This window comes from Myxocyprinus asiaticus, chromosome 37, assembly GCF_019703515.2.
Source record: "Myxocyprinus asiaticus isolate MX2 ecotype Aquarium Trade chromosome 37, UBuf_Myxa_2, whole genome shotgun sequence".
Lineage (NCBI taxonomy): Eukaryota > Metazoa > Chordata > Actinopteri > Cypriniformes > Catostomidae > Myxocyprinus > Myxocyprinus asiaticus.
In genome coordinates this window covers 3,003,889-3,030,817 of record NC_059380.1, presented here as the reverse complement: position 1 = coordinate 3,030,817, position 26,929 = coordinate 3,003,889, and the positions used below count along the sequence as shown (strand labels likewise).

Sequence of the window (26,929 nt, the reverse complement as noted above, 5' to 3'; positions counted from 1 at the left end):
TTTGCCATTTCAAAAAATAGCCTTGGCCATGGGCGTCTGCAGGATTTCAAATGAGGGTACACACAGAAATCTGCCTAATATCTACGGGGGTCCGGAGATGTGGTGCCTATGTACGTTTATAGACAATACTCTTCGTGGGAACCTAATTTATACAAAGCAGTGATGAGAAGCATTATTAAGGGTATGCAGGCTCGCACTTAATATTCTGCAGGGCACATATGTTCTTTCATGACATCACAAAGTAAATAAGAATGTCATTCTTAATTGGGACTTTAAGCAGCAGATGCTGTTACGGCGTTCTGTGTTCCATTACGTGTACGTGACTTCACTCACTTCCTGACGTCGAAACCATAATTTTTAAAGCATTTCTTTGTTGCCATAGTGACAGTCGATCGGACGTGACAGATTAAGAAAGTAAATGTTAGAATATGTTTTACAAGAGATGATGCAAAGTGAACACAGTAAATAGCCTAAACATCCTCCTGGAAACGTATGTTAAATTACACACGGTTATAGGCTTTGAATAAAAAAACCTCAAAAATATCGGTAGACTATTAATAATAATATCTAGGTTTTAGACGTAGGCTATTAATATCGTACAAGAGTAAAACTCTTCTTCTGACAGTTATTTAACACTGTGAGCATCACTTCTCTTGCTGTTTAAATAGCCTACCTTTTTATTCTTGAATGATTAAATGCTCCGTTCTGCCGTCATTATTGCTTATTGATTTTTGCGTAGCGTCCCATCTGCAGATGTTGCTTAAAGTCCCTATTATTTTGCTTCCATCCCACATCTGTAAACTCCTTTAAGGACAATTCTCACCTGTCTTCGTACTCGCTTCCAGAGATGCCTGCAGTTAGACTAGAGGAGGAATGGCATCAGGAAAATACATGGTTAAGTCAGACAGGGTATTAGGTGCTGCTTCTAATTCTTCATTTGCAGAGTAGAGTGAGCATTTTTTAGACATCTCAAAGCAAAAATGGCAATTATGGTTTTTGGTGCCATTCTCACTTTCTCAGCCTTTCTCCACTTCTTCAGAACGCAATGACTGACGCTTTTCGTATGCGCAGAAGTTATGTTCAGAATACATGTAATGCGTAAAGGTGGGTAGAGTAGCCAAAAACTTTACTGAAGTAAAAGTACAATTACTTAAAAAATTATTACTCAAGTAGAAGTACAAGTAATAATGTTATAAATGACTAGAGTAAGAGTAAGAAAGTAGTGAGTAGCTAGTTACTTTCACATCTATAACGTAATGGATGTTTACTCTCCTATATTCCATTACATGATACACATTTAACATGCATTACAGAATTATTATTATTAGTAGTAGTAGTAGCAGTATTAATAATAATACTATTATTAATATTATTGTTAATAATGGAAATTGTCATCTTTCACCACCGTGTTGTTCCAAACCCATATGATGTTTTTCTTCCATGCATCAAATTAAAGGGATAGTTAGCCAAAAAATTGAAATGCTCCCATTTTCTCACCCTCATGCCATTCCAGATGTGTATGACTTTCTTTCTTCGACTGAACACAAATTAAGATGTTTAGAAGAATATCTCAGCTTTGATGGTCCATACAATGCAAGTGAATTGTGACCAGAACTTTGAAGCTCCAAAAAGCACATAAAGGCAGCATAAAGTAATCCATAAGACTCCAGTGATTTTCAGAAGCAATATGATAGGTGTGGGTGAGAAACAGATAAATATCTAAACCTTTATAGTATATAAAGTAATTTTTTTTACTATTAATTATCCTCCCTGCCCAGTAGTTGGTGATATGCACAAAGAATTGAATCACCAAAAACACAAGAAGAATGTGAAAGTGTAGATTTATAGTAAAAAAGGATTTAAATATTGATCTGTTTCTTACCCACACTTATCATATCCCTTCTGAAGACATAGATTGAACCAGTGTCATTTGAATTCCTTTAATGCTGCATTTATGTGCTTTTTGGAGCTTCAAGGTTTTGGCTGCTATTGACTTGCATTGTATAAAACAACAGAGCTGAGATATTCTTCTAAAAATCTTTGTGTTCAGCAGAAGAAGAAAAAAAACATCGGGGATGGCATGAGGGTCAGTAAATGATGCGAGCATTTTCAATTTTAGGGAAATTATTCCTATAAGGAGATGTTAGACAGAATGCTAGCCTTAATCATCATTTACTTTCACTGCATGTTTTTTTCCCTACATATTTTGAAAGGGAATGGTGACTGAGACTGTCAGTCCCTAACATTCTGTCTAACATCTTTTGGGTTCCACAGAATACAGAAAGTTTCACGGGGTTGGAAGAACATGAGGGTGGGGAAATGATGACAGAATATGAATTAAAGGCTGAACTATCACTTTAAGGATGCGTCTCAGATTTGGATGAATCTGTCAATTAGAAGATAATTATGAAAAACTTTTTCTAGTAATTATTACAGTGAATAACAGGAACAATGTCACACAGACCCAAATTAGCCTATATATAAAGTTTAATTATACACTGAAGCAAGATTGTGCTTTATTCATGCCTTCTGTCATTATTTCACAGCTTTTTACATCTTGCGTGAATTTAGTGCAGTGACGGTCCAGCATTGTCAGTGCTGAAAGAATTTAGATAATTAGTTCTGTACACTAAGGGTAAATTGCACCTTATCTCTGCGTTTGGAAGCTTGTTGTCCATAAGACAAAGCCGCCAGCATCTGTCAAACGCTGTGCACGCACCAACCTTGCACGTGCAGAAATGCTGACAGTCGCGATAGGCAGGACAAAACATTTGCACTTAACGTGGATGTTTACAATGATTTATACAGTAGGCCTGATATGTTGCAGCGCTGATATAAAAATGTAAACTTAGAAACTGAGGTCATAAGAGCCCATAGTTACAGATTCAAGCTGAAAATGAATGAGCATCACCATGACACAGACAAGCCCACAACATTGTCACAATCTCTAAAACTTACCTTGTGTTTTCTTAAGTTGGAGCTGCATTTTTAATCTTGAAATATATCCTTGCCTTGGTGTCAAATGAAGGCATTGTGTGGAGTGAAGAAGTGTTTGCTGTAGTGTTGAATGTGATTCGAGTGTCAGCTGTCGTAAGAGTCCCAATCAAAAATCTCAATAATTTATGCATTTATTAACACTTATTAAATTAAAACCAGTAATGTAACGACAGGAACGCTACCCATTGTAACGAAGTAAAAGTAAAACATTTTTATCAGAAATGTACTCGAGTAAGAGTGAAAAGTACCCACCATAAAATATACTCATAAAAGTAATTTTTTTCCAAAACGTTACTCAAGTAAATGTAACTAAGTAAATGTAGCACGTTACTACCCACCTCTGCATATAAACAGTACATTCAGAATCTGCAGTCGGATCGAATTCAACCGGATTGATGAAAATGAGTGCATGTAAACATGTAACTGTAAATATTTTTCCACCCGTTACATCAAATATTAGCGGTTCACCCGACGGGTACCCGCCCACGTGCAGAACACAATCGCAGCCAATCAGTTTAATATTCATGTGGAGTGGGATTTTAGACCAATAAGATTTCACAGTGATCATGATGTGATAGAAACCAAGAGATTTACCAATTAGAAAAACTCAAAATAACACAAAAGAGATTTTATCACTTGTTGCCAGGCCCAGACAGACTTTTCTGGGGGGAATTTTCTGTGCTGATTTTGTTGGGAAATCTGCTGAATGGACTGAAACATGGTAAAAACATTGAGAGTACTACAGTCTCCATGGATGCTGAAAGCATTATCAAATTAGCTAAAATATTTATTTATTGGAACTGGTAATGTGTGAAAAGTTGTGAATGATGGGTGTACAAAACCTGCGGAGTTGTGCACATGTAGATTCTGTGTGGGCCAGCTTGTTGTTTTATCGTGTTGTGCCTGGTTACATTTATAGTGCTGATCAGTAATTAAACCTTTTAATGACCAATGTTCCCTCTAAGCTGCCTGGCGTGCACGCACGCACACTTTTGACGTTGCTCCGGCGCAGATGGAAAAACATCTGCGCAGAGATGAATGCATGTTCAGTGTTTTAACTGTAGTGCATATGAAGCTGAAGCTTTAAGTGAAATCTTGTGTGTAAACACACATTGAGTCGTGAAACAAGACATTCACATACTGCACTTACCGCGAGGCACAAGCACTATTGGTCAATGCATAAATACGGCTACACGCCCGAACGGTTCAATGTGATTCATGCTCAATGCCCGTCCCACAAGTGATTAACATAAACAGTCGCTTGTGACTTACTTGGTTCAACACATCTAGTATGTGTCAAACTATCTGATCTGTGCATCCAACTTTTGCAGTGTAACACACTAATGCAGCCTAATGGATCTGCCGTTGTCTATTATGTTACTGTTAATATTAATCAGACAACAATTTTGAAAAGAAAGCCTTAGACTGCTCTTTATTTATTTGCTATTATGAGCCTATTATGTTTTTAGTTGGCTTAATACTTGGGGTACTTTATTATTATGACTATTTACCAGAATATTAAAAAAAAGCTTAAAGTAGTGTTTACTTAATTAAGAAACACTTGGAAAACATGCCATTGTTTTTATTAAATATCTTTATACTGGGGGCCTGGGTAGCTCAGCGAGTATTGACGCTGACTACCACCCCTTGAGTCGCGAGTTCAAATCCGGGGTGTGCTGAGTGACTCCAGCCAGGTCTCCCAAGCAACCAAATTGGCTCGGTTGCTAGGGAGGGTAGAGTCACATGGGGTAACCTCCTTGTGGTCGTGATTAGGGGTTCTCGCTCTCAATGGGGCGTGTGGTAAGTTGTGCGTGGATCGTGGAGAGTAGCATGAGCCTCCACATGCTGTGAGTCTCCGCGGTGTCATGCACAATGAGCCACGTGATAAGATGCACGGATTGACGGTCTCAGAAGCGGAGGCAACTGAGACTTGTCCTCCGCCACCCGGATTGATATCATGACGATGGTTGCGCCCTTTCATCGTCTCTGTTGAGTAGCGTGACAAAACAACAGTGCTGTGTACACCAGCTCTGATCTTTCTGTATTCTTGAATATTTTTCTCTAGCACCGAACATGCTTCATTTATAGCCTGTCCGGCATACATTTTCTCTCAGAGGATACCCCTGAACCCCCATACAGCATAATTCCTGTCACAAGAACTTCTATGCCCCCCTTATTTGTGTACCTGAAAGTAAAAAAATAAATGTAAAAAATATTCAAACAAATACTGCACTGCTGTCAATATGCTTCAAAACGAACAGATGATCCTTTAACATTCATATCCAACTACACTCAATTGATAAACTATTTTAATATTTTGGTAGAAGATCCCTCAGACCCCACTGTCTCTGGGCCCCCAATGCAGTTTGGTAAAGACTATTTTGACTGTTTAGGATTTTTTTTCTCTCTTCTTTTCTTCTGCAAACTTGGAAATTAAAAGAAATGTGCATTGTGCAAAATGTGAATGTATATCGTGATAAATATCTATATCGAACGATATGTAAAAGATTATGGTTAAAATAATTGTGGCCATATCACCCAGTCCTATTTATATATATATAGTTATATATTCTGCTCAGGTAGCCGAAGATTCTGCCCAATAGAAATAGGATTTGCTCAGCGAGAACAAAAGTTAGAGGGAACATTGTTAATGACGTGACTGACTTGTTTAGCCAGATAACTTTGTAAAAACCTGGAATTTGTACTGGAATAGTTATCCTACCAGCATACAGGTTAAAATTTCAGAGTTATAATTCCAGGTTTTAAATTCCAAGTTATCCCGAAACGTAATCGGCTGACCAAGTGAGCCATGTTCGATGAATGGCACTCTGTTCATTTTACCAGCTGTTCTTTGTGATAGTTGTGGCAGCGTTGTTTTTATGTTCCCTGTTTCAACCACCCCCCCACCCCCCTCCTCAGAGTCACAGTAAAATCTGAACGTACCGATGCCACTGACACTTTACTCGACTGGTATTTATTCATTTACTTACTCTTTTCTTTCTATATTTTATCCCTGTTCTTTTGCTTTCCACCCTCCTCATGTTTCTGTGTGGATGTTGTTTCATGTTTCCAGCTGCTGTTCAGTTTTGTGTTGTAAAACTGAGGCTGAGGTTTCATTGGCTGTGACAACACACGCTGTCTCCTCCACAGCAGCACCGCAAGCACAGGCAAAAGAAGCTTTGAGAAACATTTCCTTTATCTGTCTGTCTTTGCTCAGTGTTCTTGTGCAGACATCATCACTCTCTTCACTGAATTCATGAGCCACATCCATGTTCTCTTGCTGCGGACTCCTTTTATCATTTCCTTTCACATTGGGTCATTGCTCATAGGTGCTTTAGGGGAGGAAAAGCAAGGCTTGACTTCCTGCACAGCTTAAAATCTCTTTCTCTCTTTCTCTACTCTGTAGTAAAGAGCAGCAGAAGAACTCGAAAGTTTCCAAGTCGGTGTGGGAACAGCGCACAAGCGAGATCCGCAGACAGAACCTGATGACCAGCAGAGAGGCACTTTATAATGAACTTGATGCAGAAGACCACTGGAAGGTCAGAGAAATAAATGAGAAAAATAACGAAGGACATGAGCACAATTTTTTTGCACTTTATTAGTAAAAGAAAATGCATTGTTTTAGGGCTGACTTCTTTCTTTCTTTTCTTTATGTCTGTTTTCTTTTTTTATTTCATAATTACATAATTTCAAGCCCTGGCTTTTTTTTTTACTTTCCCAACATTCAGAGGGGAATTCATTAAGAATGAATTGCACTCTGTAAAAGCACCGGTTGTCTGCGCTGGTTTAGTGGCCAGTTCACTAAAGGAATTATGCAGATCAGGTAGAGGCTTCAACACACCCTCAAAATCCCTGCTGACCACAATTTGCACATGCAATTCCAATCTTGCTTGCAGATTCTGAGCGCTACAGTATATAGTGGAGGACGCAGAAGGAATGCAGAGCTTCACTTCACTACTGTGGTCCAAACCCCTGAATAATCTCTTAATCATGCCGAAAGTGCACTTGGCTACTCCGCTCTTCTCCATCATTTGATCATTATTTGATTAATTACTGCTGATGTAATCGATAGAAAATGTACACAATCATCCCTTTTAAGTAATATTCCTCTGGCGGTAACAGCACGAATGAAACGCAATCTATAAAAAGCCTAATTTACGTAGAAAGTTGGCGTGTTTGCTTGGAAAGGAATGAAAGTGACTTAATTTGAATACTCAAGACGCAGCGCAATTTCAGCACTTATTGCATGCTTAAACTAGATTCCCGGTGATTAGTGAATAAGATGCAGGGTTTAGCCTTTGCGAAAGTGGTGCAACTGTTTAGTGAATTCACCCCTCATAATAATAATAATAATAATAATAATAATAATAATGAAAATGAACCAACTAAGAATATTAAAGGTACAAAGTAAAACGATATTCAACAATTATTAAAAATACATATATTTTATACATCAGGAATTTATTGGTCAAAATTGGTCTTTTATCAGTACATTTACATGCACTTTAAAACAATAATGCGTCTTTTTAAAGGGGTCATGAAATGCTATTTTTTATCATTTTATCATCTTCCCTGATGTCCACTGATAATGTCAGTAAAGTACTTTGCACCAAAACTGTCATAGTTTAGTAATAAATTATAATTTTCCACCCTGTCTCTGTCCCTCTGTCTCAAGCGCTTGGTTTTGGCCTCAGTGTCTTTAAACTTCAATGTAAACACCCACTATTCTGATTGGCTAACACCGTGCAGCCAATCAAATACAGCCATATTTGAAACTCAATCGGAAGAGAATAAACAAGCTCCACAACATTATAAAACTACATTTCAGCGTTTACACATAACGCACATCCAACACATTGCAGTCGAATATATTCAATTCAATGTATTATGGTGCTACTTGAATGAACAGTCATGACATTTGAAATATTCATGAATGAAACTGTTTGCTCATGGTTTTGCTGTAAGTCCAAGTGTTTTTAACTGCCCCATTCTTCAATAACAGTTCCTTTGCAAAGCTTGAATCGTATTATGACTGGTTCACAAGCAGTCCACGCTGATATTCACACATGCACAGTCCATAGCATGGTGAAACATAACGTAAAAGAAAAGCATCCAAATGGCCAAAGACATCCAGCTAGTGCTCGTTTACATGCACATACAATTAAAAATAGCGCAGATGGGCGCAAGAGCAGCAAGACATTGAGCAGCTGAATGAAACTGAATGGCATCTCCTTTTCAGAGTTGTACCTTGACACCGCGTCTTTTAAAAGTGACGCGATAAACATGACTACGGTAAAGCCCTCTGTCTAATGCATGTTATATGCCAAAATAAAAAAACTTCAAAATAGTCCAGATGGGTCCCCTTTCGTGTTCAAAAATAGTCACACTAGGCCTGTCTCAGGAGCGGGGCCAGAAGGGTGGCAGCTGCCACCCTAAAAATGAGCTTTGCCACCCTACTTGCTACCCCAACTCAGACCCTGCTCGCATCCTGGAGATGGTGCACAACGTCTTAACCCGTCCGTGTCGCGCATGGTCCATAACAACCTTCCGCCTGTGTCTGGAAGGACACAGTGTTCTGCCTCAGTTGACAAATCCACCCCCCTCCCCTGCCCCAGTCAGACGGAATCCTCCGCAAGACGACATTGCACAATATGGTGTGTTGCTTTCTTGATGATTAATGACTGTTTGTATAATAATTGTTCATGAGTCCCTTCTTTGTCCTGAGCTGTGAAGTTGCCCACTTTTCTTAAAAAAAATCCCCAAGCCACTGTACATTCTTTGGCTTTCCAGCATCTTCTGCACATTTCGGTTCTTCCCAACAGTGGCTACAAGATTTAGACATCCAGCTTTTGTCACTTAGGACAATTGATGGACACATACACAACTATTACAAAAGGTGCATGCTCAAGAAGGCAACACAAGAACCAAGAACCAAGGGGATGCAAACTTTTGAACAGGATGATTTGTGTCCTCGCTTACATTTTTATATGTTGCGCAAAGAAATGGATCGGCTTCTTTCAGCTCGTTGTTTAAAACACATTTTTATTTGGGCATTTGCGCTGACTGACAGGATGACATAGAGAGCGAGTGGTAACCAGATCCATTTCAGCTGATTTGCTGAAGACAAAAATGAAAGTATCAAATCAACATACGATGCAATGAAATTGCTTCTCTTTTCTATAAACGATACCAGAGACAATAGCGAGAAGGATAATGAGGAGATTTAATTTAAGAAGAAAAAAATTGTGAGCCTACCAGCTGATACCAGGACATAATTACATTTTTTTGAGAATTATCGGGACACACCTCTTAAAACTGGGACTATCCTCCTGGGTAAACTGGGACGTCTGGTCACCCAATCTAAATTAAATTTTAAATAACATTTCGCTGCCCAAAAACCTTAATGTTTCATTGTGCATTTTATTGTGGAAAACAAATGTAAAAGAACATATTTTAAGCATCTCATCAATGCTTTTAAAATAGAAAATCAATAATAAATAGATGCTGTTTATCTGTTTAGAGTACTATATATGACAGATTGATGGAGAGAATGGTTTAAAAAAAATCTGAGAGCTTGGTGACCAGCTTCAAGGGGGAAGTTTTTATATTTTGTTGAAAGATTACAAAGACAATTTTTCTTTACAATAACGTGTACTAATGTACATAATAAGACCAGGAATGTCTTTTAAGAAAGTAAATAGGGTCTATTTTGATTTAACTTTGACTTTTCAAACCTAGTCACTCAAACTTTGTCAGTTTTACGTCACACCTCCTTCTAGGTTTATTGAGCAGGTCTGCTTCCTGTATCTCTAGATGAACTTCCGCAACCGTCCTGACATGAAGACCCACCTGGACCGCCCACTAGTCGTAAATCCTCAGGATAACCGCAACAACAACACCAACAAGCCCCGGCCGGGTGACCCGAGCCCCCAGGATGGTGAAGAACACCTGCAGCACCAGCCCCGATATCACCACCACCATCATCATCATCATCATCACCACCACCATCATACACACTCCAGCCGCCAGTCCCTACACCACCCAGAGCTGGGAGACACAGGCTGTGATTGTGCCCAGAGAGGAGAGGACGTGGAGGGTGCAGGGGAGCACAGGCGACCCCGACACCACCAGCACAGAAGGAGGGATGAAGATGGAGGAGAAAGAGGTAGGAGACACAGAGAGCACCATAGCAGAGGAGGAGAGACGGGAGGAGAGGGGGAGGAGGGGCAAGACAAGAAGCAGAGGAAGCATCGCCATGGAAACCATGGGGATGGAGATGGAAGGAGGGAAAGGGAACGGAGTCGACAGCATCGGGCTAGAAAGTGAGTCTGCTTTGAAGGTGTGTCTGTGGCTACGTTCACACCGCAGCTGAATGTGGCCCAAATCGGATTTTTTCACTCACATGTGACACAGATCTGTTCATTGGATGATTGTGCGAAGTGCAAAAAGCGATTTAAATCTGTCATTTTCAAATCCGATTTGGGCCACTTTCATATGTGGAAATAAATCAGATACGTATCTTCGTGTCTTCGGTGTGAACAGCCAGGTCAGGTTCAATGTGATTATTACATGAGCCTACCTCAACATTCGTCATTTGCACGTTTGATTTCCAGCGTATATATGCCTGTTATGCGAATGCGAATCATATCTGTCTAGTTAATGCATTCAGTTTCTTTTTCAGGAAAGAAAATAAAAGTATAGGCTTCATCAGTTGGGTTCAGCAATTTGCATATGAAAAGATACAGATGTAGATTTATATAATGGCGCTCTTTGCTTGTGTCACTCACTCAGAAAACACTGTTTCTATATTTCTCACACTGTAATGGAAATATGAAATAAATAAAGATAACTCGTCTTACTTTACATATACACTATATTGCCAAAAGTATTCGCTCACCCATCCAAATAATTGAATTCAGGCGTTCCAATCACTTCCATGGCCACAGGTGTATAAAATGAAGCACCTAGGCATGCAGACTGCTTCTACAAACATTTGTGAAAGAATGGGCCGCTCTCAGGAGCTCAGTGAATTCCAGCGTGGTACTGTGATAGGATGCCACCTGTGCAACAAGTCCAGTCGTGAAATTTCCTCGCTACTAAATATTTCACAGTCAACTGTCAGTGGTATTATAACAAAGTGGAAGTGACTGGGAATGACAGCAACTCAGCCACAAAGTGGTAGGCCACGTAAAATGACAGAGCGGGGTCAGCGGATGCTGAGGCGCATAGTGCGCAGAGGTCGCCAACTTTCTGCAGAGTCAATCGCTACAGACCGCCAAAGTTCATGTGGCCTTCAGATTAGCTCAAGAACAGTGCGTAGAGAGCTTCATGGAATGGGTTTCCATGGCCGAGCAGCTGCATCCAAGTCATACATCACCAAGTGCAATGCAAAGTGTCGGATGCAGTGGTGTAAAGCACGCCGCCACTGGACTCTAGAGCAGTGGAGACGCGTTCTCTGGAGTGACGAATCATGCTTCTCCATCTGGCAATCTGATGGATGAGTCTGGGTTTGGTGGTTGCCAGGAGAACGGTACTTGTCTGACTGCATTGTGCCAACTGTGAAGTTTGGTGGAGGGGGGATTATGGTGTGGGGTTGTTTTTCAGGAGCTGGGCTTGGCCCCTTAGTTCCAGTGAAAGGAACTCTGAATGCTTCAGCATACCAAGAGATTTTGGACAATTCCATGCTCCCAACTTTGTGGGAACAGTTTGGGGATGGCCCCTTCCTGTTCCAACATGACTGCGCACCAGTGCACAAAGCAAGGCACATAAAGACATGGATGAGCGAGTTTGGTGTGGAAGAACTTGACTGGCCTGCACAGAGTCCTGACCTCAACCCGATAGAGCACCTTTGGGATGAATTAGAGCGAAGACTGCGAGCCAGGCCTTCTCGTCCAACATCAGTGTCTGACCTCACAAATGCGCTTCTGGAAGAATGGTCAAAAATTCCCATAAACACACTCCTAAACCTTGTGGAAAGCCTTTCCAGAAGAGTTGAAGCTGTTATAGCTGCAGAGGGTGGGCCGACGTCATATTAAACCCTATGGATTAAGAATGGGATGTCACTTAAGTTCATATGCATCTAAAGGCAGATGAGCGAATACTTTTGGCAATATAGTGTATGTAATGCTGTTTTTCCTGCTATCTTTCGATTTTATGGTGTGTTTCACTCATAGGTAATATCACACTTGAACTTTGATGATTATTTAAATTCCACCATACGAATTAATTGAAGAAATAATCGAAGATTAATCGATCTTCAAACAATTGTTAGTTGCTGCCTCATTAGAGTTTGTTCTAAACTTCTGCAATTAATTCAGCCTAAATGGCTTAATGCACAGATTATATTCAAACTTTGTTTTGTAGATAATTTCAGCCTTATGTGTGCTATCTGTTTTTGATTCATTAAGAATGCATTTTTAAAATTTTCCTTTGACATTGTAAGAATTTTCTGCATTAATTTTTTATCCAGCGGTGATGATAGTCATCGTAATTTTTGCGTTCTGAATTATTATTGCTCTTTTCTTTATTGCATCGATTTAACCATTTATAGCTGCTTTTACACCGCATAGACAAAGTTGCATTATGTGATGATTCTCATGCAAAGCTGACAGAAAAAAAGACATATTCTAATTTTCATGACAATAATTCATTAAGCAGATGCTAATGACAACGGCAAAGCAGCTTTGATGGAGCATTTCATTTACGCAGAACCAAAGTAAAACACCTAAACTCACCTAAAACTTTAACATTATTCTTTTGCTGCCTTGCATGCACTGGGATTATTTATTTTTATCTTGAGATCATGTGTGAATACTATATATCAAACCTTTCACTAAACAAACTAAAGTTGTACTTTCAAATGCGACTAGCTATAACTCTACAAGCGTGCTTCACTCAGTCACACTCTTTTTATCGCTCTTTTTTTTCTCAGAGAGGGTAGTCTGTCTACCTCTCGTCCGATCCAGCCAGGAGAGAGCCAGTACAGCGAGGATCTAGACAACCTGCGCAACAGCAACAAGATGGCCATCCACTTCCCTGACCCTGATCCTGACCTTTATTACCCTTATTGTGATCCAGAACAGACCCATAACTTGCTGAACCTACAAGGACCAGATTTCCATAACAGCAGTCTCATTCTAACAGACTCCACCGAGACCCCAAGAAAGCTGGACCACAGTGCCATAGATATGCCCCCCATTTACCCCTCACTCAATGCCAAGTTACAAGGTGAGTGTGTTCTTGTGTGTACATTTAAAAGTTTGAGGAGTTTTTACTTCAGCCTCACGGGCTTTAATTTTGGTGGTGGGTTTGACAGTTTAATGTTCCTAATTTCAAATCTAGTAAAATGCTGTCATCTCTACCTGTTCTGTGATACTTTGACACATTTTTGGATTTGTACAATAAACTTATAGTGGCTACAAGTGTTTGGAGTTGGGCGAATGTGTAAAACTGCAGCACTGTGCTTTCACAATGCGCATGAACAGCTTTGAGAGCGCTGAAAACAGCGTATCATGAGTCCCTGTGCATGCACACAGAACAGTGCGCCACCCCTTCACTTGGAAGCACGGACAAACCATGTATCAGTCGTAGCCTTTTGCCTTTTAATAATCTCATATGACCAAATAATGATTTTAATGTTATTTTGATTAATTGTGCAATGACACACTCTGTAGGAAACGTAGTGGCCAAATAAAAAGCGCATTAAAATCATTGTTTTATTCACAATGTTGCTTAATTCGATTATATTGTGAACGATAATATTGTGAAGTTTAGATACATCGCCCAGCCCTACTCATCATTCACTTTCCTAGTATGAAAAAAAAATTGCATGAAAGTGAATAGTGACTGAGGTTAGCATTAACATGCCAAAAGAAAATCAACCACGTGTTGTCTGCGTAACTGAGTGTTGGAGTTGGAGTGATGTTTGTAAGTCTCTGAGTATATCCACATTCCTTGCATTGTGCAGTGAATAAGAATGCAAACACAGAACCGGCAAAAGCAGGAGAGAAGAAGGAGGAAGAGGAAGACAATGGTGGTGATGAAGATGGACCCAAGCCTATCCCGCCGTTTAGTTCTTGTTTTATTCTTTCCACCACCAACCCGTAAGTGTGTGTCCACGTGTGTGTGTGTGTGTGTGTGTGTGTGTGTACAGAATAAATGTTATTTAGCTTAACCAATGTGAGTTTTTAGGTTCCGGAGATGCTGTCATTACATCTTGACATTGCGATATTTCGAGATGTGCATTCTATCGGTCATCGCTATGAGCAGCATCGCTTTGGCCGCAGAAGACCCGGTGTGGCCTGAATCACCTCGAAACAACGTAAGACTAACATTATGGATTATTTTCTCTCTGTCCCCCTCAAACTTTCTCTTTAAAGCCAAGTGCACACTACACGACTCGCAGTTGGCGACACACTGAAGAATCTTGTAAAGTTCTTGTGTATGTACAGTACATGCATTCGCTTTTTAAAATGTTCCAATCGTAGGGTTATTTCCCTTTAAATCCGCATGCAACCGGCAAAGTTTAAACTCTTGTTTTATTAGGTGGCGCTCCGCTGATGTGGCACTATGAGCCCAATGTCTGAATGTGAATGTGAAAGTGGACGATTCTCAAAACATTTTGGACAACGTTACAGCTGTCTTCAGCGTTGTCCCGTTTCAAACAGATCGCACAAAATGCATCTTAAAATTACGATAACGCAATTAATTCAGAAACTGCACTTGTCTCCTGCCTCCCAATACCTTGCTCTCTTCTTACGCTCTCTCTCTATTTAATTGGCTGTGGCTAGTTGTCGGTCTCTCGCTCGTCAGGACAGTCCAAAAATGCATACTCGATCATTGCAGACCAGTCGCAGACTCAAAAAATCAAAGGAGATGAGCTTGAGTCATGTAGTGTACACTAGCCTTAAGCTTGGTCTGTTTAGTCTATTTAATCTAAGACCATGTCCTAAACAGGCCTAATGTGATAAGATTCCAGCAGTTTGTCTGTTCACATTTGGCCTGTGAACAGGGCTGAGAAACTAAATTCCAAATGAACTCAGTTTTAAAACTGCATTTGCGGCTCATACTGTTCCTCGCTGCAGTAACGGATCTTACAGGGTCAGAAATGAACAGGGGCTCTGGGCAAAAAGGCCGCCGAATGATGGAGAAGATCATTATAACCTGGCAGATATCCAGATGTACAGTGGAGTCAAGTGCACTTTTGGCATGTTTAAGTCTGGATCACAGTAGTGCAGTATTGCTGTTCAGTCCTGCTGTATCCTCCGCTATATAGAGCTCAGAATCGGCCTGCAAGATTGGATTGCATGTGCGATTCTGAGACCGTGTTTGCACCGTTGCCTGATTTGCACGATACCTTTAGTGAATCTGGTGCTAAACCAGTGCAGACAGCATGTGCAAATAACTGGCTCTTTTACTAGGCGCAATTTAATCAAATCTTATTATGAGGAGCAGAATTATGGACCAATACGTTTCCACGGTGGGCGGGGCTTCCCAGCATGGCACTGCTTAAAGAGAAACCAAGCAATTGCCAGAATGTTAGGACAGAAACTCGGATTAACATCATATCATAGGCTAGGACATGGTGTAACTTTTTCTCTAAATAGAGTTTTGCTCTTATGTAGGTCATGCATTTGAGGCATTTTTGATTCATTGGCTTGCTGTTTTACAGGTTCTGCGTTACTTTGACTATGTCTTCACTGGTGTGTTCACCTTCGAGATGCTTATCAAGGTAAAGTGTGCATGACCTGACTTGTGTGTGTGTTTTATGTTTAAGTGCATGTGTGTGTCTGTAATATTTACATGAATCATCTACTGTGTTTCAGATGGTGGTGTTAGGCTTGGTTTTGCACGAGGGCTCGTATTTTCGTGACCTGTGGAACTTTCTGGACTTTGTAGTGGTTAGTGGTGCCCTGGTAGCCTTTGCCTTCACGTAAGTGCCCTTTACCCCACCATCTCCTGCCCCACAGTGCTGCCTGCTGCCCCTTCTGTCTTCTCTTCTGTCACTCTGCTGTTCTACCGCCACTCTGGAGCCGCTCTTCCTCTTTTCTTCTGCCTCTATTTTCTTCTCTGTCAGTTCACATTCTGTCTAAACTCACTCAATCAGCCACACAGATGAAGGCCTGTCTCTCTAAACACACACTCACGCTCTCCGAACACACTCACTGAATGGGAGCGCTCGCTTTCTGTATTGAGAAAATGGACCGGTCTGTCTGTCTCTCTTCTCTCTTTAGCTAATAAGCCCTCCCAGCTTCCTTCCCATGCTGCCACTTTTTCTTTCCCATCCAACTTTTGCCATCATCTCTGTGATGCTCTCTCCAACCCTTCTGTTTATCCGTCTTTCTTCTTTTACTCGTTTCTCGTTTCTCATTTCACATTCCTCTTTTTGCTATACAGTTTGTCTAAACTCACTTTTCTCTTTGCTTATTCTGTTTCAATGTTAATTCTGTCAGTCCATGAATGCTTAAATGGAAACACATGATTCTGTAGAACAACACCAGTCAAAACCAACTCTTTCAAAGTTTGTTTATATATGAACACAAAAATGTCTCAATACCGAAGGATCTGGGCCAGGATTTTTGTAACTTTTTGATGCCAATTTTTGCGTGGGACACCCTTCCTAAAATATAAAGGTAATTATGCATTTTCATGTATAAAGACCCATTTAAACTGTGTGAGAAAAATAGTAAGTGTGATATTAATTTTGCATGTTGTTTGCAAAATTAAATAATTGACTGGTTTTGTCTAGGGCTATGCAATATGGACAAAAAATGATATCGAAATTTTTTTTTTATCGAGATTTTTATATATAGATATTGGGATTGCGATTTTAAATGCAATTTTGGTAACTTTTTTCATTATTCATACAATTTACACAAAATCTTTTTTTTTTTTAATTTATTATATTTTTTTTCTACTAGAGAAGCATTTTATGTATTTTATTTTGTTATGTAATTTTATTTTATTTTTATATAACAAAAAATTCCTCTGGATCCCCTAGCAACCCCTTGCGGGATGGGCGATACCACTTATGTTCTTTTTTAAGTCCAATATCATCGATACCAATACAACACCACTATTATGGATTATTAATGGATTATTTAATAAAAGAAAAAAAAGTGATTTCTTTGGATAAAATGCCCCGGGTAATTTTAAATATTATTAGTTTATTTTATTTTTTGTCATAATTCAAGCATTTTTTTTTTTTACATTTATGGGCCTAAACAGAAAATTATTAGACTTCTGTTTTTGTTTACCCTTTCAATATTACAAATTCAGTAACTGTAGTTTAACCATGGTATTTAGTCAAACCATGGTTACCACTAAATTAACCATGGTTACTATGGTTATTACAAGAGTTACAACAATGGTTTCCACCAAAAAAACATGGTATCTACAGTCATGGTTACAATAATATTACTGGGTATCATTTATTAACAACAATTACAGAGCATTATCAATGTTCTAACAACTTATAGTTTAAATAAACTTGTAACAAACATCACACAAACCCATTATAAGAAATGTTCCGTTTAGATATGTCGTTATTTAGTGAATTAACTCCATAAGCAGTTTCTCTGTTTTTCATGCATTACCTCCCTCTTGTTTGAACAAGCGCTGGGACTGAGCGGTGCAAACGCTTTCTGTGACCCCTTGTGTCTTTCAGCATTTATGAGCATTAAGATAATCAAAGAAGAAATTTTTCCCATCCTGCCCAAATATTTGCCAACATGATTTTTTTTTTTTTAAATCTGAAACTTATAATACATGTTCATGGTGATCAAATATTAATACCTCTAGTAAAAAAAAAATGTTTTTAAAAGTGAAATTGATATTTTTCATTATCAGTAACATCAGTATTGACTTTAGTATCGATCCGTCCATCACTATTTGAAAAACCCTGATCCATGCTATTCTATCCACTTTCATTGTAGTATTCTCTCACTGTATTGCATGTCATTTGTGTCCATTTTTATTTTTTCTTAAGGAATTTCAGGAGAAGTATCGGAAAGTTACTTTCATGAAACGTTATTGAGAAGTTACCTGCGGCATGACAGATTCAACCTCTGAGCAATAAAATGTTTCTCTGAGTTGTCTTTTGACTAGATGGTAAAAACAGAGGAAGAAAAATAAAAATAAATACTGATTTTGAAAAGCACCATTGCAAAGTCCTCTGTGACAGCTTCATACATGTTTGTTATGTTGGAGTGTCAGTGCCGTTTTTCCATCTGTCATTACTCCACCAACCATGTATTCTCCATAACCCTGTCCCCTCACACTTTCCCCCCACTGAGAAGGGTAGTATTGAGCCCTTCGAGGCCCTGTGTGGGTGAGGGGTCTCCAGGCACCTGTAGCCCTTTAGTGCCCAGGCGGTTTCCATGTCTGGATCAGCGAGAGCCCGTCTTGCCGCAGGTACTCTGGTTTCTTTCCTTTGCACGGCCTGAGGGACCCACAGCCTGGGGGTGTAAAGAGGGTGAAAGCTAAACCTCAGAGTGAGTGCAGATCAGCTAGTGTCTAAGAAAGGAGAGTGAGTGAACACTGCTGATGTGGAATGATTTTTACTCGTTGAGTCTTTTAAGTGTGTTTTGTGCATGTCTATTCTAGTTTGTGTACATCCTCCTCAGTCCCATATGGCCAGAGTTCATTCTCACGTACTGATTTATGTATATACCAGAAACAAGTATGTGTGGTGACGTATGTTAGGGGTGTTGTGGTTTAATGGTATTAGTGTCTGGTAAAGGAATATACCACATTTAATACAAATTAAAAAGGGATAGTTCACCCAAAAATGAAAATTCTCTCATTATTTACTCACCCTCATGCCATCCCAGATGTGTATGACTTTCTTTCTTCTGCAGAACACAAATGAAGATATTTAGAAGAATATCTCAGCTCTGTATGTCCTCACAATGCAAGTGAAACTCCAAAATCCACATAAATGCAGTATAAAAGTAATCCACATGACTCCAATAGTTTAATCCATGTCTTCTGAAGCGATATGATAGGTGTGAGTGAGAAACAGATCGATATTGAAGTCCTTTTTAATCCTAAATTCGACTCCCTGCTCAATGGATTACTTGCACTGAGCCTCATGACGTACTTCTGTTTTGAAATAGTGCGGCCCGCTAGTTTCCGGTTAAATGTGTTTACATGCGCCATAGTTGTCTTGTTCCCGAAACGCCACTTAAAATGAGTGTTCGAAAGAGGATTTTAAAGTACGGATGTTTTCAGAGATAGGAGAAGAAATATTGTGAACATTACCGTGTGCAGCTTCTTCAAAATTCAGTGGAAGACTAGTTTTCAGAGCTTTAATTCAGCTCGAGCTGATCTGAGAAATTAATGGCTGGAAACGCCTGAGCCGCACTACTTACAACGCGGAAGCAGTTGTGCAAGTAGTCCATAGGGGGCGATATGCAAGAAGGAGAATGAGATAGCAAAAGTAAAGTGGAGATTGACTGAGCAGGGAGGAGAATTTATAGTAAAAAAAAGTACTTAAATATTGATCTGTTTCTCACCCACACTTATCAAAGTGCTTCATAAGACATGGATTTAACCACCAGAGTTGTCTGGAGTAATTTTATGTTGCCCTTATGTGGATTTTGGAGCTTCACAATTTTGGCACCCATTCACTTGCATTGTATGGACCAACAGAGCTGAGATATTCTTCTAAAAATCTTCATTTTTGTTCAGCAGAAGAAAGAAAGTCATACACATCTGGGATGGCATGAGGGTTAGTAAATGATGAGAGAATTTTCCATTTTGGGTGTATTAACCCTTAAGCCCAATCGACAGCATTTGTGGTAGTAATGTTGATTACTGAGAAAACCAAGATAAAAATATTGACGAGCTATCATCCTTGATTTTTGCAAATAACCAAGGTTTCGACTGATTAAATCAAATCAGTTAATCAGTCGACATCTAATATGTTGTGTTCTGCATGGTGGGTTTTTGGGCTGTTGGTATGCTGGTGTATCTACCAGGTTTTTTTAACTAGCTTAACCAGCAAGTCTCCCTTGGTTGGTTACCAAGGAAATGCAAATCAATAGGCCTGAGGAAGGTGGACACGATTATATATAAGTCAAACTATCAGCATGCAAACACATCACTGATCTGCCTCAAATTTATATATTTTTAATCTGTAAATCTATTCATTTAGGAGACACTTTTTCCAAAGCAATGTACATATGAGAATAATACAAGCTGAGTGTACAACTGCACCAAATTTCTGTTCACTTACTTGAATAGTGAGAAGATCAAGCACACAGGTATGCTGATATGAATGACTGTGTATGCTGAATGCTTTTAGTGAAATCTATCAGACTGTATGCATACACCTGGGCTGATAGCTTTGAGTCCTGCTGAGTAAAAAATCACTCCACATGTAAAGCCCAATTTTCATTCCTCTCCCCTGAACCTCATCTTAAAGAACTCTTCCCTACCTTACAGTATCTTGTTTCCTGTGTCTCTTTCTTTTGTCTCTCATTCCTCAAAACAACCCTTACCCTTCCAGTCCTCTTCTCCTCTCCCTCCATCAACACTAGCCTGCTTGGACAGACTCCAGCTGTCAAGCTATATATCATTCGGGCCTGCATTTGTTGAGTCTGACAAAGTGAGTTAAAAAGTGAGACCACAAGAGATGTGGAGAGATAGAGAGAACATGAGATAGAAGGATACGGTTGTGGTAACGTAATAAAGTGCAACAGTGACCACCCACTTTTTCAACCACCTTTGTTCTAGAAATATGTTTCCCCTTAAATTTTCTTCAGAATATTCTTCAGCTCCGAGGTGAATCAAACATTACAGACTTCGATTTGAAGCAAAAAAAAGTACTTGAAAATCGGACAAAAAGACAGAGGTTCAAGACTCAAATTCTCTAATTAGGAAATGAACTTCAATCCCATGAATCATTGTGAATTATGTAATCCAAATTATAAACAACAGCACAATATAAAACTACTGACCTGTACTCATATACAAATATGTAAGTCGTTTGAGATTGTAAGGGAGACTTCATGGAAGTGGTTGTTCGTTGCTGAGCGCTTTTGCCATGATTTACGTTTGTGTGCTATGAGAATGGGAAATGTAGTTCTTCACTGGGAATTTGACTATCGAACACACGACACTTGGTAATGCTTTACAATAATGTTGCATTCATTAACATAAGTTAATGCACTATGAACTAACAATGAACAGTTGTATTTTTATTAACTAATATCAACAAAGATTAAGAAATGCTGTTAAATGTTGTTAATTCAAGATTCCTCATGCATTATCTAATGTTAACTAATGTAACCTTATTGTAAAGTATTACCAAATTTACATTTAACAAGATGAATAAATGCTGTAAAGGTATTGTTCATTGTTAGTTTCATGTTAACTAATGTTAACGAATACAACCTTTGTAAACTGTTACCAAAAACAAATCATCACTTAACAACCTCAGTGCTCATGCTAGGTCTGTCTTGAAAGGTTTATACTAAGTCAATCGATTAAAATTTTTAAATAAAATGAATTGCATGATATGCCGATTAATTGATCGAATTAATCACAATTAATCGCATAGATACATATTTGCTTAGAAAAGCCCTCAAATAACAATAATTCAATATATAATGATTAAATAATTATAAATAGTTATATTTAAATAATTATGAAAATAATGTACATTATAAATATAATAATTAAGATAATTAAAACGCATTATATTTTTGTGGCAAACAAGCAAAGCATTGAAAAGGCAATAAAATAAAAAAAAGCTCCAATGGTAGGAATATTCCTTATTACAGTTTGGGTACATGATTAATTGCATTAATTTGTTTAATGCTTTTTTATGCAATTAATTGCACTGAATTAACGTGCCCTAGTTTATACGTTATCATCAAAAAACAGTTTCTCTATTTAGAAAATTATTGAGATTTTTCTTTCGGAACCAAACTGTTGCACTCTGTAAAGAAGAATAGAAAAGAACTCCAGGATGCCAGTTGCTTCTCATTAATTGATGTTGTTGACTTACACTCATCTTCTGTCCTTCGTCAGTTGTTGTCTCATTCTCTCTCTCACACACACATACTCATGAAATGAAAGGTGAAGTCTGATTCTCTTCACCGCCTAATGCGTTCTGGATATAGGCACAGTCTTGTGACACTCACATCTCAGATTACCCTGAATACCTTGGTTTGGTGGAGGTTTTCCAGTTTCGTATCATCTCACGATTGGTGCAAAACGACTCAACAAATGATTATGCTTTAACACCTTCATTCTTGAAATGAAGAATGAAGTTAGGACAAACAACTGAGGAGCATGTGTGACACCAGATAAGTGCTGTAGGGTTGTTTGTGCTGCTAACTCTGCACATAATACTGTGACACACTGCCACCTTGAGGCGACTGCTGTGTGACGGCCATTTTGGCTCCACTGCAATTTGGTATGGATTCCACCTCCATTCCGGCTCGAAATACAGTGCGCTGATACAGATCTCCCAGAGACTTGGCATGGGAGTGGGAGGATTCTCCCCCACTGTGGAGGGTTGTCCCTAATCCATAAGTGTGACACGTTTATTTATTTATAAGCTTATTATTTTATCCTCAGTTATTGATTGGGGACATGCCCAGAGTAGAGACATCAGCTGCCAAGTATGTTCACGAATTATTCACTCAATACCCAGGTGTGAGTGCACTTGTGTATGTGTGTTTTATTCCTGTTAACTTTGTAGCAATGCATTTCCCTGAAGTGCAAAATATGCAGGTACATTCAGATAAAGAAAATTATAGTCTAAGTAAGCCACAAATAGGTCCGTTTTATAGTGGAAAGATCAGGAGCCGGTTGTACCAGCCATGTAAGTTACAACTTAGACTAGTTAAAGCATAAATGGGCACTAATTTACACTTTACGCATTACTAAATAGTTGAGTGTTGCACTATTAAACTTACTGTAGGTGTACGCACGGGCGTAGATTTGGCTTGAAAATTGGGGGGGGTTGCAGCATGAAGCATTTACATGTTTCCATTGATCATGGTATAAATAATGGGGTGGTGGGGGGTTGTACTTGCTTGTTTTGATTATGGGGGGGGGGGGGGGGGGGGGGGTTACCTCATATCATGCGACCTACTAGCTAAGTCTTGGCTAACTAGTAGTTACCAAGCCCTTAGTTTGAACTTTACATCTCAATTTAAGTAAGCCCTTACACACAGCTGGTGCAACCCTACCCAGATGTTCAAATACTCATTATATACATTATACTGAACAAATATCATCTGATTGTTTGAGACACACAAGAACCAGTGGCTTTTGACATCATCACTACATGTCTTGACATGCCATATTTGAATATACTGTGCATGAGCGCCAATTATTTGAGAGAAGTTTTTGATGAATGATCAATAAATGGTGACAGTTTTAATTTTTTGGGCAATCATAGAGCGCACCAGTTGGGTTCTGGATGTAAAAATCCCATTCATTTTTTTCATAGGCGAATTATTTTTCAAAGATAACTTATAAACCTTTAAAGACAGACTTACCGTGAGCTCTGACGTTGTTAATACATGAGCCATCAGTCCGCGTTATTTCAACTTTATTTATTTTTTAAATTCTGTTTAATAGTGAATTCAGTGCACACTTCCATGATGCACTGGGAATGATGCAATCATACACTCTTGAACTACTTGTATATTGTAAATATGTGAATATTTTGCAATTAAATTAAAATATATTGTTCTTTATATATAAAATCAACAACTTTAAATCAATAGTTTTGTCATTTTCGCAGTGCTTCATGGGACTGCAGTTCATTCCCTCATGAAAGACGTTAAGTCCTTTTTGTCCGATTGCTTTAAATCAAAGTTTGTAATGTTGTGATTCACCTCAGAGCTGTTTGGTTTCTTTCATGGCTTACAACTCTTTTATGAAGGATTTTTTTTAAATCCCTATGGAGAAAATGAATGGGAAAAATACTTCCGGAACCAAGACGGCTCAAAAAGTACTGCATTACTATACATGATTTAGGCCTACTTTCGTTTGACTTTATAAAGAGACTTGGCCTGTGTTTCTACATTTGATTGTGTGTTTAAACAGGAGGGCTGTTTTAATCATTCGCTGGAGTTTTTTTTGGTTTGGTCGTTTTCTCTGTCTGTTTGTCTGTCATATTGATGTCTTTCCTCTGCCTAGCCACTCCCAGTATCTTTTTCTGTCTCCTTCTCTTGTTTTCTGTGTGTATTTCTCTCTTTCTCTCTTCCACTGTCTGTCTCTGACCCTCTCTTATGTCTCCGCCCTGGTGATCAACAGGAGCCTCTCTCGGTAAAGTCTCCCCTCCTTATTGTCGCACGGCTACCGTCCAGCTCACGCGATGGCTTCTCTCTCTTTCTTTCTTTTTCCCCTACCTACCATCCCTCCTCCTGTTCCCTTCCTCTTTGCTCATCTGCTCTCGTTCTGTCCATTCCACTGCCTGTTGTATTCTGCAGTGACTTACATTGGTTCTAACAGGTCCGTCTTTGGACGTAAACTCCTCTGAACGGTTACAGAACTAATCACACATACTGTAATGCCTAGTTTTTGCGCACTGCTTGAGATTGTCCACACCTCTCTCTCAGAGCACAGTCAGGAGCGAGTAATTGATTATAGGTAACTTGGACCGTTGCCAGCGCTCCGACTCAATCAATCTGCCATGAACTGGCCGGTCTTCAGCTGGGACTTGCCTGGAAGTTCATAATTATAGACAGCCATCCTGGCTGCTTGATTGAAGAGTTCACCTCTGTTTGTGTTTTGGTACCCATGTTGAAACCTAAAAATCTGCCACAATCACATGAAATAGTTTGAAAAGGATTCAGACTTAAAGGCAAACACTGAAGGTCTACACTGGACGTGCATAATGCATTGTGACGCGGCAAAACTAGATCACGCATCCAATTTCTATTTTTAACTGCAGAACTACTCCAGCCACTTTATTGTCCCTGGCTCTTTAAAATGAAATAGTTTTATTTACAAAAATAATGTATTTTTCCTATGCAAAGTCATTTTTTATACCTGGGTGTTTCTTTAACTTTGGGCACATTTAGCATTGTCTATTTCTTGAGAGTAAAGATTAATTTGTCTACTAATAATTTCCAACAAATTTACGTAATTTTTTTTCTTTCCTTCTGAAAGTCATGAAAATTCCCACCACAGTGTCATTTCCAACACATCTCAAATTTTGTATTCTGTGCTGGAAATGACGCTGATGGAAATTACATTTTTAACGTTTTTGAAATGAAATGGCTACTCATGGCTAAGGCTGATTTCTTGGCTAACATTGTATTTATCCTAAATACACACAATTAAAAAAATATTTAAACACTTTTATGCATAATTTGGCAAAATGACAGCTTGTTTGGAAATGATGGCCTATAAAAATATTCTGCTCACAAGTGATATTTACATAGATTTTTCTGTGTATTCTTCAAACATCACTTGTCTCATATTTCATCTCAAGCATGCTCTTCACTGACACTTTTTGCAACTCAGTTAACAAGTACACAAACTTTTGAAAAAACTTTATTAGCATCAAAATTGTTTGGTGTGTTGGAAATGCCGCCACAACTGTGGGGCAGTCGTAATTTTCAAACTTATTTTCACACAATACATATTGAAATGGATTATGTTTATTTCACTCTTTGTTTAGATGATCATAGATCAAATATGTAATAATCTGTATTTTTATAATGGATTTTTAGAGTTTAATATTGAAAGTCTGGGTCTGGGACAAGACTAAAACTGTAAAGTCTATACATTAAACGCATTTGGAAAAAGTACCAAAAATAAATGATGAAGGCCTGGTAAAAAGTTTCCAATTCAGTTTCAGTTCAGAAGAATCAGTTCATATAACAACAGGACAAAAGTTGAAATCTCTTAGTTTTAATAAAAATCAACCCCTGGGAAGAAATTACCCGAAGTTAAAAAAAACACCCACCATTGTATTCCTGATAAAAATGAAGTTGGATTTTATTTTGATTCACTAAAGAGTTGTCTCAAGCTGACTGATCCATTTTGGGAACATTCTGAGAGAATTTGTAGCTTTGATTCTTTCAGCGTAGACAACCTTTGGTCCATCATGATGCATCAACGGTCGCTTCCAGTGTAGGCAATGGGGTGAAACATTTTTAAAAATGACCACCATTTGTTAAATCCAAATGTGTTTTGTTGGCAGAAAATAAGAAGTGTTTCCTTTTGTTTCCTTATCGGTTTGAATGCAATGAAATGTCCTTTGAACTTGTCTTTGTCTCCTGGTTTGAGCTTCCTCAAGTTCTTCTAGGGACAAGATAGAGTTGGACTCAAGTCAGCTAGCCTTCTGCATCTCAATGAACCCTCCGTCATGTTTCCTACAATTAGCACAAACAGCCACCCATCCCCAGACCTCCATTCCCCTGTCTGCCCTAACACAGCTAAACAAAACAAAACAAAAAGAAAGAAAGAGGTTTGGCTGGGCATTGCACCAGAAAATGCCTGACAGTTTCGATACTTACTTGAATGTGTTATGCTTTTGGAATGCCCAGAGAAGGTCATGAGGATCCTGAATCTCAAAGCCTGTGAAGAAATGCTTGAAGAAAAACAACAAACTAACAAACATTCCACACCAAAGTAGTCTACAGTATAATGTCTTAATACAATATTAATGCTGTATTAGCTGTTGCATGGTGATTTTAAGGAGATCTTCTGCATTTAGAGCACAAAGGAAGCTCTTAAAGTGAATGTCATGAAGAAAGAAATGCTCACTCTTCCTGTCATCACACAGCATGTTGATTGTTTGGCCTCCAATCCACAGGGGGAGCAGTAAGGGGAAAGATATCAGCGTCATCAAGTCCCTGAGGGTCCTAAGGGTGCTTCGGCCTCTGAAAACCATCAAACGTCTTCCCAAGCTAAAAGTACTGTCACAACCGCAGAAACACCGACACGACTTCGAACA

At 39.0% G+C, this 26,929-nt stretch overlaps 1 protein-coding gene across 9 annotated transcripts in view; it reads left to right on the top strand.

Annotated features, from left to right (window-relative positions):
- The window catches only part of LOC127427705 (voltage-dependent P/Q-type calcium channel subunit alpha-1A-like), a 106,881-nt gene that overhangs the window by 18,028 nt on the left and 61,924 nt on the right, over positions 1–26,929 (top strand). For all 9 annotated transcript variants that reach the window (XM_051675457.1, XM_051675462.1, XM_051675458.1 and 6 more), the window contains exons 16-23: positions 6,404–6,536; positions 9,811–10,319; positions 12,929–13,224; positions 13,964–14,099; positions 14,188–14,317; positions 15,668–15,727; positions 15,822–15,928; positions 26,789–26,888. In XM_051675457.1, the coding sequence (XP_051531417.1) occupies positions 6,404–6,536; positions 9,811–10,319; positions 12,929–13,224; positions 13,964–14,099; positions 14,188–14,317; positions 15,668–15,727; positions 15,822–15,928; positions 26,789–26,888 (1,471 nt within the window). The remainder of the gene's footprint in view (positions 1–6,403; positions 6,537–9,810; positions 10,320–12,928; positions 13,225–13,963; positions 14,100–14,187; positions 14,318–15,667; positions 15,728–15,821; positions 15,929–26,788; positions 26,889–26,929) is intronic.